Below are 14,445 nucleotides of genomic sequence, written 5' to 3' on the forward strand. Positions count from 1 at the left end.
AGTGTTGTTCTTCTCTATTGACTCAATCTCCTTCTACATGGCTTGTCTCCACCTTTTGTTTGTAACAACTTCATCAAAGTTCATTGGTTCACTGTCAGCAAAGAGACAACATAAAAAATCAAAATTAGTAACTTCTTTTGTGTCCTCATAGAGCTCTTGAATGCTCCTTGTCTTTTGCAATTGTTCATTTGAACCTTCTTGAGAAGAGGGAGATGCAACATTTGTTGGAGAATAAGGTGGAGTTGTGTCCTGCACAGGTTCCACGGTCTCCGGTTCTTCTTCATCACCAAAGTATGGAAGAAAATCATATGAAGTTTCTTCCTCAGCTTCCCAATTCCATGCCAGTTCTTCATCAAATTCAACATCACGACTTACCACCACCTTACCACTGCTTGGGTTGTATAGCTTGTAGCCTTTTGAACTCGTATCATAGTCAACAAACACATGCTTGACACTTCGATCGTCAAGCTTTGCTCTCCCTTGATGTGGCACATGAGCATAGGCTATGCTCCCAAAGATTCTCAAGTGCTTGACACTTGGCTTTCTTCCACTGCATGCTTCTTGAGGGGTTTGATCTCTAACATTTCTTGTTGGAGACTTCTTATTCAAATAAACTGCACAAGAAACAGCTTCGGCCCAAAATTCCTTAGGAATACTTTTAGTATTCAACATACATCTAGCCATATTAAGATCGTTCGATTCTTTCTCTCTGCAACACCATTTTGTTGAGGTGAATAAGGTACCGTTAGAGGGCGACGAATTCCATGAAGTTGACTGAAGTCATTAAATTCATTTGAGGTGAATTCGCCTCCTCTATCGGACCTTAGAGCTTTAATTTCATAGCCACTTTCTTTCTCCACAAGTACTTTGAAATTTTTAAAAGCAGCAAAAGCTTCAGATTTTTGGTTCAAGAAATAAACCCAAGTCTTTCTACTAAAGTCATCAATGAAAAGCAGAAAGTATTTTCTTTTACCAAAAGAAGGTGGATTGATTGGTCCACACACATCAGTGTGGACAAGCTGGAGCGGCTTGGTTGATCTTGACATGGCCTTCTTTGAAAAACTCCTCCTTGCATGCTTTCCAAGAAGACAAGCTTCACACAATTGATTGGGATGGTTAATTGATGGTATCCCATGCACCATGTTCTTTTCTCCCATTGATTTGAGCGCTTCAAAATTTAAGTGCCCAAACCGCATGTGCCAACACTATGATTCATCTTGCACATTAGCCTTCAAACACTTTGCATCAATTGTTTTAAGATTCAGAGAAAACAATCTATTCTTTGCCATATGCACTTTAGCAATTAGAATTCCACTTGAATCTCTAAGCCAAAGATGCATATTTTTCATGTGGATGTCATATTCCTTTTCAAGAAGTTGGCTCAAACTTAAAATATTACTTTTTAATTTTGGCACATAATAAACATCTTGAATTAACTTGTGAGTACCATCTTTACAGGAGATCAGAATCGTACCTATCCCTTCGATTTGAACCTTTGAGGTATCTCCAAAGGACACATTACCTCTCACTGTTTTATTGATCTCCACAAACTTCTCTTTGCATCCACACATATGATTGCTTGCTCCATTGTCCAAATACCACGAGCTGCAATCATCTCTGTCTTCTTCCTTGATTGCCATCAACAACGTTGACTCATTTTCTTCTTTCTTGTCGTCAACAAGGTTAGCCTTTTCTTCGACATTGCTACGACATTCCCAAGAGTAATGGCCAAATTTATGACAATTATAACATTCAATTTTTGATTTGTCATACCTTTGTCCATTATTTTCTTGGTAGTATCCACGTCCTCTTCCTCCTCTTTGTCCACAACCACGACCTCTGAATGTTTGGTGGATTTTAACTTCATTGTTGAAGTTGTTACCATTACTTCTTCCTCTTCCATGACCTTCTCGACCTCGTCCTCGTCCTCGTCCTCGTTCGTTTCCTCGATAGCTTGTTTCACCTTCATAATCCTTGAAGGATGCCTGAGTTTTAAGAAGTTGCTCCGATGGCACTTCTTGTCTCCTTTTGATCTTTTCTTCGTGGGCATGTAAAGAACTTTCCAATTGCTTCACCATCATAGAGTCTAAATCTTTAGATTCCTCAATAGCACACACCACAAAATCAAATTAGGTGTTAAAGTGCGAAGGATCTTTTCTACCACACAGACATCTTCTATGTCCTCCCCGTATCTTCTTAGTTGATTTACAACAACCTTCACTTTTGAAAAATAATCCGAGATGCATTCGGATTCTTTCATTTTTAAAACTTCAAAATCAGCCCTTAGAGTTTGAAGTTTTACCTTTTTCACTTTGTCAATTCCTTGAAAAGAATTTTGTAAAATCCCCCAAGCTTCCTTTGAGGTGGTAGCATCAGCCACCTTCTCAAACATGGCATCATCCAAACATTGATGGATGAGCGTGAGAGCTTGTTAATCCTTCTTCCTTGTCTTTGCCAAGACCTCTTTTCATTTTGAGACAGAGCTTCCTCATTATCTGGTTTTGCATACCCTCTGTCTACGATTTTCCACACATCCTGGGAGCCAAGAATGACTTTCATACGTAGACACCATTTCTCATAATTATCTTTTGTGAGACGGGGGTACTGAAAAGATAGATGACCATTATTTGTCATGGCTCTGATACCACATTGTTGGGATAAAAAGTAATCTCGCCCAGGAATAATATTCACAGCAGATAATAATAACACAAGAGAGTAACAATGACACCAAATATTTTAGCGGGATAAAATGCAATACCCGAGTGGAGCAATATTACCACTATAATATTACAACTCAGTAGTGTCAAGAGACTACTACAACTTTGAAAGAAATAACACTCTTTATTTAAAATACCCCACTACAATATTACTACCACTCACTAGTTATCTCACAGACCACAATCTGTGGATTACTCTCACTACTTTATGCTTCTCTCGTTATTTTGGTGTACTTAAACTGAACGAATGAAGCTCATATTTATAGGCACATTTTCACCAACCCAACCAATCTGATTGGTTCCTCAATTTGTAAAGTCCAGATTTCAGCCGCCCTTATTGAAAAAATTTCAGCCACCCTAATTTGACTTCACCAACTTTTTTAACTTTTTCTTTATTTCCTTTTTTCCTTTTATGGGTCCTACAAATCTCTCCCTTAATTTTTATTTTTCTTCTTTATTCCAAGTCTTGATCTCAATCTTTGAAAATCTTCAAACTTAAGAGGCTTTGTGAGGATATCTGTAACTTGATAGCATTCATGCTTTTATAATAATATAGATATAGATAAAAATCTAAAAACATAAACTATAAGTATATATTAATTAGGTTTTTAATCAATATAAATATAATTAGACAAGGAAAAAAAAGGAGAAGAGGAGAAAGAGGGTTGTATTTAATTATACGCGAGAGATAATGGGTTAAATTAACAGGAGAGAGTTTGGTAAATACAAATTTTCATTTGAGATATATGGGTTAAATTAAAGGGAGATAATTGATAAATACACTTTTTTGTCTTGAAAGAATTAATTTCTGCTTCTCCTTAAGAACAACTTGTAGCTTCCCCAACAACAGAGAACAACTGTTTCTGCTGGTTCTCAAACCACTTCTTGTTTTTGGTCAAACACCTCAAGTCTCCACACAAAAGAAATGTGTTTTTTTGGAGAATAAAAGTGTTTTTGGCTTCCCAAAAGCTATCGCAGCATGCACACATCATATATAGAAGGATATTTAACTAAGACAAATATAAAAAGAAACACACCATCATAAAAAATTTCAAAAGTCTGCACTAAAACCAAAATATAATATAAAGTCATGTAAAATCTGAAGTAAATCCCTCTAAAGAAGGTAAATAGAGATAAGTCTATTTTCAGACAAAAAGCCGAAATGTGAACTCCATGCAGCGGAGTGTGGGGTTGCCAGAATGTATGACAACCCTTGCTTACTCTATTACCTAACCATACCACCACCCCTTCAGAAAACCTCAAACTTTTCTAAAGACAAAATTGTCACAGCAGCCTTTCTTCAGTTGACAGCAACTTCCGCGGAAAGAAAACTTGGATGAAGTGAATCTTGGCTAGAAACTTTAGCCTTAGACAGCTTGAGCACCTCAACAGCTTCCTCCACCTTGGTTGCCAGAGACTCCGGCGACTCCAACAACAACAGTAGTTCCGCATTGTCCATCTCCAAGAGCATTCCCGTTATCTTTGCAGCAAGGTCGGGCTGCAGAAACCAAGTAATTTTCATTATTAAGATGGCTTTGCTAATTCTCCGGTTGTCAGGAAACATCGAAGACCAATCGCTACTAACTGAGGTTAGACTGATTGTAAATAACCAAAGGTAAGTGAGAACAAAACTAGACAGCTTCAAAGAGCTTCTTGACAGACCACCAAACCAAGCAATCAATTTGTTAAGGATGGATTAATTAAGTCCTGTCTCAAGTGTTTCTTTAATCTTTTGGTTTTCGATAAAAGAACCAATAAACCAGCAGCAATCTTGAAATTATTTGGCACAAGAAATCCAGCGAAAAGCTATTATTGAAGGAAAAGGAAAGATAGAAAGAAATTCACCTTATGTTGATTGACAAGAGGATAAAGGCGCTCTCCAAGTATCTGTTTCTGCTGCTCAGGAGCAGCAGAAGCAAGCAAGGTACTCAGCATTTGAGATCCCTCAGCAACTGATCCAACAGATCCAACTGCAGCAGAACCAGCATTTGATGCAACAGATCCTTTGTTCATGTCACGAGTCCGGCCATTGGGCACATATTTGAACTGCCCAGCACGCTGCATGCATGCAAAATTTTGGGAGTATTTAGTGATACATTGGCCACCAATCAAACAGAATAATTAGCGATTTTTCGAATAATTATTATACTAGGTTAAGGCATTCACCAACAGTAGGAGTTTGTAGCTTATTAACGTACACAACTAAGTAAAATGAACAAATAAGCTATCTTTTAATATTTAAAACAAACTTCTTCTCCGAAATTATAAATGGCTAAACCAGCTCTTATCTTTTTAAATATGGTACTAGGTTTTCAAAGTGATTGTAAAGGGAAATATATCGATTTGCTCGACAAAAGAATTCTAATAGAGAAAAGAAGATATTTAAGACGCGGGTATCCTATGCAGATGCACTCTTTAGTACTCCAACAGGAGAAAGAAGGATTAAACTGAAAACTCCCAGCTTAACTATCTCAAACAAAATGGCCCATGCACACGCCATGCCTAAAACTTGAGGACAACGTAACATAGTTACTCGATAGTTGAGACCAGTAAGTGTGAGGACTATACAATGTGTTAAGTGGTTCTTATTACAACTATTTAAGTTCTAACATATGTTAACTCTGAAGAGAATCAGTCTAGGGGGAGAAATAAGAAAAGTAACCAGGTTCCCATTTCAAGATGAAAATTCCTGAGTAACTTGAATGTAAGTATAGATGTTATAGCTACTTTGTGAGACATGAGTCGTACCAAAATGCTGAGGTAAATATAAGGCAAACGTGGATATAATGATATATGATAGTGCAATACTACAAATTAGAAATAACATGCAATACTACAAATTAGAAATAACCAACTAACCACAACAATTTCAGGAAATTTAGTGCCAGCACACAGAAGGCCTAGATGTTTCAAAAATATGAAACAAACTTCTGGTGGCAATATAAAGGAGTTGAGCAAGATTTCTTGAAAAACTATACTATCAACACCAAAAATCACGAGTAGCTACACAAAATTGAGAATGGAATAGATACTAATCTTTATGCTTCTGCGAAATTATTCTATCCTTTACCTGACTATGAATTTAAGCACACTAATCCCTTTCAATCTAAATGCAAGCTCATATTTCATGGAAGCCCCAAATGTCAAACTTTTGAAGTTAAACAGTTTTTAACGTAAGCATTCCAAATAGAACTTCTAAAAGCACTTTGGTACCCTTACACTTGGACAATCAAGATTTCACATTATGTAAAATAGGTAAGGAGGTTAACCACCTGAGGATTGCCATTTGATAACACCACTGATTGACTTGATTGCTGCACGCTTGTCACATTTGAAGCTGGCATATATCCATTCATCCTTCCCCTATTCTGCCTATATTGTCGGGAATTATTAGGAATCTGAAAAATAAGACGCAAGCTGTGACCTCCTTCATCATAAGTTTAAGTTATAGCATGTTAACACAGTTTAACGTGTCCCAACTGGTGCTAAAAGGATAAATTTTTTGTGCATTCAAATAGAACTTAATCGACCATAACAAACTCCAAGAAGTGGAGAAAGTAGAGATACCAAGTGAGTGCTATGAGTGTTTACAGGGACTAACCAAGGGAACTGGAGAAGGTTGAAAGGCAGGTCTAGTGGTGTTTGTGAACCCATTAGTCCTCCAACCCGGCCTCACACCGAGAGCCTGATACATCAGCCCAGGTCGTGTAGGCATTTGAGGAACAACACCGGGGGCTGGGTAGTAAAAAGGAGGATATCCACCAGGAAACATAGCTGGAGGTCCTGTTAGCCCTGCAAGTCGTTGTGCATATAGAAGCTGTAGTTGGGCCTGTCTTTCCTCCTTTCTTTGAGCAATAGCCACATATAACGGCTTTCGACGCAACATAAATCCTGTGAAACATCTCATAAACATCAAAGCTCATACAGTGTAGTCAGTTAATGCCGAACTGTGATGCTAAGAGATCAAGACACCTATTATGGCAAGTAAATCACTCAATTCAAGAACGGAAACTGTCAGTACACCGAAGAGTAGGTGAACAATATGAGAGAGGAAACAAGAGACAACATAGAATTTCCAAAATTGAAGCACCTTTATTGGGTGAAGAATGTGCTGATACAAGCATGGGGTGATATAAGCACATAAACATTTTTTTTACAAGGAATAAGCACATAACATATACTTGACCAATAATATACGCAAGCTTGGCCTAATTCCTCTATTTATTTGTCTTAATACTTGCAAAATGGCTGGAACAAAATTTAGGCTTCTTGAGAAACTAAAGATGGCTTGTCTCCTTAATTTGCTTTTCTAGTCAAAAATACGACTGAACAAAGAGTATGTCGGAAAGAAGTTTCAGCCAAATTCATCTAAAGCCTGTTAGTGACTAGTGATAAAATTGGCTCTATGATCGCAGAGCACTTGCCAAAGCATTTAGGTGGGAAAAAAAGCATAAATACAAAATGACATGAAGCTCAGTTCAGAACTTTCCACCTGAATGAAGTGAGACAGTGATAACAAAATAAGAATTATAATCTAATTCTAAGAGTCTAAGATGTTTAATGTAATTTTTTAATAGCTGTCACTGACCATAACTGACTCATTTCGCTTCACAAGCTTCATGAAAGATATGTTTGCTTCAGCACTAGCACGTGTTTCTGCCTTAAAATTTAGTGTTATGCTTGGTCTGTTACATATCAGCCAAATAGAGAGCCTCATTATTTGGCAGCACTTGTTCTTCATTTTAATTGCTTTTTTAGATGGTTCATGTCTGTCACTTTTCCTACAGTGAACTGATTAAAATCATGGAGATGCTCCACATAAATCCTATATCCTGGTTTTGTGGTGCTCAAAAAGATCACGGGGAAGAAATAAAAGATTGTAGCATGTTTTACTATAATTACCTCGTGTGAAATAACTTTCACCACCTAGTTATTCATTATGATCTAGAGCATATTTAAAATGTATGACTCACCATGAAAAGTATTCACAGCTTTATAGGCCTCCTCTGCTGTGGAGAAGCATACAAATCCAAAGCCCTTACTCACACCTTTCTCGTCTTGCATAACTTTTGCAGAAGTAATTGTGCCGCATTGGCTAAACAGCTCGCGCAGCTCATTATCAGAGACATCATCGTCAACATTCTTGACATACACATTTGAACCCTGACATGATAATCCAAGTATTTACATAAATAGATCATAAATACAATAATTTCTTTGTGATAAAGAAATGAGAATGAGGACCTGGTATTTCATGATTTGCTCCTTCCTTCTCTCCTCAAACAGACGCTTCAAAAGTTGTTCGCGCTCTGCTTTCTTTTGTGCTCGGGCTACATACAAGGTCTTGGAGCCTACTTAATGCATACATGTCTCAGACAAAATAATAAATGGATCGTCTGCAATCACATTGAGAATACAACAGCATCACAAAGCCATGACTTACCAATTGGTGATCCATTCATAGCTTCCATTGCTCTCCTAGCATCATCAGGATCGTCAAAGTTCACAAATCCAAAACCTTTTGAAGCTCCACTCTCATCTTTTGCAATGACCAAGCTAATAATCTTCCCAAACCCAGAGAATTTTTCTCTAAGATGCTCTTCCGAGATGTCAAGGTCCAAGTTCTTGAAGTACAAATTTGTGTATTTAGCATCAGGACTGGGCAAAATCCGGTCACTCTTCCTGACAAACTTACCAGCATACCTATGCCATCAATGTCATAAGATATTCATAAATACATAGACTAAGATAAGAAGCTTATAAACAACAAAACAATCAATTTATTTAAGTTCATCATGATTGTCAAATGGAAAGCTAGATGATTGCAACAAATACGGAGATGCACATACATCTGCTTGTCTCCAACCATGGTCCCATTAAGCTTCTCAATAGCAGCATTCGCAGATTCTTCAGACTCAAACTGGACAAAGCCATATCCTTTACTGTTCCCTTCCTCAGAAAAGACAACTTTACAAGATAAGGTATTTCCAAACTTTTGAAACATTTCTTGAAGCTTCGCATTGTTAATTGTATCACTTAAATTCTGTAAAAATAAGAATTTGGATAGGCATCAAAAATAGAGAAACTGTTAAGATCTCAAATCAATTGAACACTATTCACTCAATCAAAGGATGCTCATACCTTGACGAACACGTTTCCTTTCCCACTTCTTCTCGCATCAGGGTCACGACGAGACCAGCAAACCCTTATAACTTTCCCATTGAGAGTGGAGTTATTTTTCACCTCAATAGCGCGTATAGCTGCACATATTTTTCAGAAACAAAAGAAGCTTTCCAAGTTAAAAATCAAACCACATAGTATTTCAAAAAAAGTCAACCATATACGACAGCAGTTCATACACAACAAAGATAATTAAAGAGCACTATCATTGTCCCTCAAGTCTCGTTGGTCCAATAAATAGAAGTGTAATAAATGCTAACCAGAACGAACTTTCTAAGCAAATATCACAGGCAGCAAATATCACAGGACAGGAAAAAACAACAACGATTATCAGCCGTCAGTGAAAAACTTACTAACACATTAAGTATTACACTAGTTTCGATATCTTCTTGGAATATCACACACTTCATGTGGGGAAAATAGTTTTATTTCCCAATTGAATTTTATTTTTCCATTAGACGGGGATGGCATATAATCAAAAGGTTAGCTCATCCCTTGTACGCCAAAATCACAGGTAAGATAATATCCGCTTATCCACAATATTTTATGAATGATACATGCTGTTAGCCGATAAAAGCAACTAAACTACAGTTAATGAAGTTTGCTTCCGTAGTCTCTCAACTTTCCAAAACGACAAAGCAATTAACGAGTATTACAACAAGATCGAGATCTAGAATAACCATCCAACCAATGAATCATCAAGGACCTAAAAAACATCATGTAATTAATGTCAACCTTAAAGGATCCAACTTGTAAGAAGAACTACCTAAATGACTCATACCGGAAAAAACAATAAACTTCCTTCCAGTTATAGCCGATAAAATCACAAGATATCCACTTATATACCTCTTATTTCATAGAGCACCAACAAACATATATTCCTAACAGCTAATGTCAGTGACAGATCAAATCAAATGACTTGGAGCAGAAAAATCACTCAAATCAGACAATCAATTCCTCAGCATTTGATATCATACATCTTTTCTATCACAAGACAGAACTAGCATACAGTACACCAAAAGCAACATCATGCATGAGTACACAGTAAATAATTCAATTTAATTTTTTTTAATCTTAAAGAGCAAAAATGACATTCGCCCTCTCTATCTTCTTCTCTCACTTTCAGGCTATCTGATTAATTTATTGATCCATTTATTAACAGCCAAAACCAGCACCACAACGTTAATAGACTAAGACACTTAAACTAGTGGCTTGTCCGTACCGTAAACACAAAATCTCAAAACTTGTACATTAGAGTCTATTCAATAATCGATTGATCAATCATGAAATCAATTCAACAGGAAATTCTGATCCAAATTTGCCATGCAAAAGCAAAATTCAGTTGAATTTTGAACCCGATCACACGAAGTAACGTTTCTATCGATAAAAACAAGACACGTACACACGGAGACCCTACCAATCAATGTACATACTTGGAAAAAGAGATAAAAATAGGGAGATATAGAGATATATACCGTCTTGAGGAGAAATAAAGTTAACGTAGCCGTAACAGAGGGAACGGCCAGTGGATGAGTCACGGCAGATGCGAACAGAAGCAAGGCTTTTGAACTCAGAGAAAGCATCAAACAACTGTCCATCGGTTACGTCATGGTGAAGGTCACCAACGTACAACGATGCCGGCGTTGCAGGTACAGTCGGAGGAACCGCCATTGACGTACGTACGCCTCACACAATTCAAATGCAGAAAGAGAAAGTGACTCTGTGTGTGTGTGATTTGTAGAGAGAGAGGAAAAAGCGAGGCGTTTCGATTCGGAACTGAAGGGGAGCAACTAAAAGGAGAGAAACAGAGAGTGAGTGAGAGAGAAGTGGTGTATTGCCTTATAAAGGAATGCGTTTTAATTCTGGTAATCTGGAGAGGGGATTAAGAGGGTAAAATGGGTAATTAAGAAAATTGGGAGAATCTGTTTTGAGGGTTGGGAAGGTAAAATGGGAAAAAATGAGGGGCAAAGAGGGAAATTAAAGGACAATTGTGAGCGTGAAAATGAGCTAAAAAGTGAAGAGGGAGTGTGTGTGTGTGTGTGAGGATTGGGGGGCTTGGGTTATGAGAGGATTTTGCATGGAATTCACAACAGTGACCGATGGATGTCAGTGTCAACACGCTCGTAAAAGGCGCGTCTATTGAACTTCCGTTGTTGCAACTAAATCTGTGGATTGGAGCAAAACTAATTAATTATAATAGTTGATCTTAATTTATAAATTATTGGCTTAGTATCTACTCTCTTATTTGAGATCATTAGTTTGTAGAAATATTATGTTAATTGCAAAGCGGTATATTTGATAATAGTAATTTTTTTGGTTTATTCAATACGGATACAAAACAATGTAGATGTTTGTTAATACGTAAGTCACATTAATATTAATGTTTAACGTATGGTATAATTTACAAAAACAATTAACTAAATATTAAGTTGAAATAATTATATTTTTAAATTTTTTCTATTTTATGGTACATTCCATAAAATGTAGTAGTAAAGAATCAAAATCTATATGAAATTCTATAAATTGAGGAAATATTAGTAAGTTAGTAATTGTTATAACTAATCAAGATCTATATGAATTATATAAATTGAGGAAATATTAGTAAGTTAGTAATTGTGATAACTAATCAAAATATATATGAATTAAATAAATTGAGGAAATATTAGTAAGTTAGTAATTATAATAACTAATCAAAATCTATATGAATTATGTATATCTTAGGAAATTTTAGTAAGTTAGTATTATAATTTTTGAAATACTAAATAAATTTAGTCAAAGCCTATTCGCAAATTTCACTAGCATAATTTTAAGAGTTTATTAATTATATGTACGTAAAATAATATATATTATTTCAAACACGTCTTTGTTCTAAATATAATTAATCTTATCTGCATGTATCGTAGTTTTCCAGCATGTCATATTATTTGTTAATGCATAATAACAATAATGTTAATGTTTATGTAAATATAATGTTCGCTATATTTGCATAAAGAACACAAAATATGAAGCTAAAAATTAATTAGGTTTTCTAAATATCTTCTACTGTTATGGTACTTCAAATCTAGTAATAAAATCAAAATCTATATGGTTTGTGTATATATATCTGAAAAAGTAAGATGATAATTATTATTTCAAGAGATAATAAAGCAATTTAATTAAACCTCTTCACAAAACTTTAATATCATAATTTTAATAACTTATTAACTAAATACGCGTAAAACAAATATGCATTATTGCAAATACATTTTTTTAATTAATTTTATTTGCACTTAACACAAAAATTTTCAATAGTCGCTATTTCTACGCATGAGTGATTATATAAGCATCATGTTTACTATAATAATCAATCTAAAAGCATATGAATTAATTACGTGGTGAACAAAATAATTTAGCGGGATATTTTATGTACTAAGTTAATGTCTTGAACAAATTAGTTTTTCAAAAGATATTGATCATCGAAAACATATTTCTATAGATATATTTATTCTTAAAACCTTATATTATAGGTTGAAAAAAAAAACTTCTATTATACATATAATTATTAGAAAAAAATTTAAAGCTACACTTATGCATTCCTCCATCCGTCATTGGCAACATAACTTAAATGCTTTTTTCCTCTTGCATGTAACTTTGACTTTAAAAGTTTGTTTGAGAGTGAAAGCACATAGATAAAAACAAATTCAGTTTGGAGCAATCCATAATTAAATAGTGGGAAAAACAAAAGAGCTGAGTAATTTAATAAAACTGATATCGCGTGGGCATCACGCCTGTCCGAAGCACGTGAAGAAAAATAGACACGTGAGGGAGAGAGAGAAGCGGGTAAGTTGAGGTTGTAAAAGGTATGAGAAATGAACCCCACAAAAATGTCCCTAAAACGACTGCGTCAAACCTCAAAACAGTTTTAAAAAAATTAAATTAAAAAAAAAAAAACTCAAAACAAGAGAGAGCAATAAGTGATACAATATTATTGTTATTGTTATGAAACAATAAAAGAGAGAAGAAGAGTATTGCAGAAAAACGTAGGGAGAAAAAATTCTTATTGCTTTTGGGATGATTTACAATTGAATAGAACCCTCTATTTATAGGGAGAGAGTGACTTAGTCACCAAGTAATAAACCCTAGAATCTCTCTAAATATAGACATTCACCATAAATAAAATTCTATTTATAACACTCCCACTTGAATGTCTATTCAACAGATAATGTGTCTCGTTAAAACCTTAACTAAAATAAAACCTAGTGGGAAAAAAATTTTAGTAAAGGAAAAAGAGTACACAAATCTAACAATACGCCTTTTGGTTGCCTTGTTAAAAAACTTGCAAGAAAAACCCAGTGGGACAAAAACCTTATAAGGGAAAAAGAGTACAACGTGTATTAACTCCCCCTGATTAGAGCATTAATTCACATCTTTAAGCATTTGCATTCTAATCTTGTGCACCATCTTCAAAAGATCATTGGTAGAGATTCGACTAACAAATCAACCATATTAACTTGAACGAATTTGTTTTTCCTTGAAATCATCATCCCTAATAGATGTATTGTCTTCATATGATCTTGTTGGAATCGTCAGTTCAATATCTTCACATAGAGGTGAAAACTCTTGCTATCATATTATCATGCTTATAGTTATAGCAAGATACATTTGTGCACAAATATATTGCACTGAGGAAGTGGTATTTCAAGATCAAGAATTGTATATGCTTCAAGCAATTTAAATCCTCCAGGGATTATCATATAAGTATACTCAAATAAGCCATATAAATAGACTTTAGATGCATATCAAGTTTTTATATCATTCCAGACATATAAGATAAATAAAAGTGATTGCACACACCATTGACTTTATACTTTCAAATGTTTGAACTACATGTCCAAATACTTGTCTTTCATATGAAACCAATTCTATTCGAATTGCGTCTCTTCTATCTGGCCAATATTTTTGTGTTTGTATTCGACAAACTTAAGATCCTCATCTATACTTAGCGATATCATAGATGTCGTCGACGAACATTTTAATCGGTTCCAATATTTTTTTCACAAAGACATAACATAGACATCTCTTCATTCATATTTTCAGGTACCTGAATCTTTCTTGAGATTTTATGAAGTTTTATGTCATGTGATCTTCTAGATCACTTGCCTCCTTATTATGATCATTTTAATCATTTGCCTATCTTCTTTATCATGAAGTTTATTTGAAACCGATTTGTCTATACACTTTAAGTGTACCATAGACTTTGTCCTTCTAAGACTTATTCTAATAGGAGTATTTTCAGTGAGAATATAGTTACTTTCTTTGGGTCAGCAAATGCGTTTGGCATGCTTTGCAATATATTGCAGATGGATTATATTTTTATGAACTCATATTATCTTATTTGAGGATCTAGATATACAAATGATAATTCATTCCACGTAACTTTTTCTCAATTATTTATCATGTCTCCCCCTCATGTTAGAAAAACTAACTTGCTTCCTCAACTTTGAAAGTCCATCTTTGTGTGTCATGGTGTTAATCAAAATATACACCGCACATCAAATAAGATGGAATT

At 35.1% G+C, this 14,445-nt stretch overlaps 1 protein-coding gene across 1 annotated transcript; it reads right to left on the reverse strand.

The window, feature by feature from the left end:
- Positions 1 to 3,759: 3,759 nt before the first annotated feature.
- LOC107759676 (polyadenylate-binding protein 7-like) lies at positions 3,760 to 10,707 on the reverse strand. Its single transcript, XM_016577668.2, has 10 exons — positions 10,373 to 10,707; positions 8,859 to 8,977; positions 8,567 to 8,760; positions 8,161 to 8,420; positions 7,962 to 8,068; positions 7,691 to 7,880; positions 6,319 to 6,608; positions 5,990 to 6,115; positions 4,563 to 4,775; positions 3,760 to 4,215 (listed from the first exon to the last, which is right to left on the reverse strand). Exons 1-10 carry the CDS (start codon positions 10,566 to 10,568, stop codon positions 4,018 to 4,020), a joined length of 1,893 nt encoding a protein of 630 aa, XP_016433154.1. The 5' UTR covers positions 10,569 to 10,707; the 3' UTR covers positions 3,760 to 4,017.
- Between the last annotated feature and the right edge of the window lie 3,738 nt (positions 10,708 to 14,445).

The sequence above is a fragment of the Nicotiana tabacum genome, chromosome 5 (assembly GCF_000715075.1).
Source record: "Nicotiana tabacum cultivar K326 chromosome 5, ASM71507v2, whole genome shotgun sequence".
Classification (NCBI taxonomy): Eukaryota; Viridiplantae; Streptophyta; class Magnoliopsida; order Solanales; family Solanaceae; genus Nicotiana; species Nicotiana tabacum.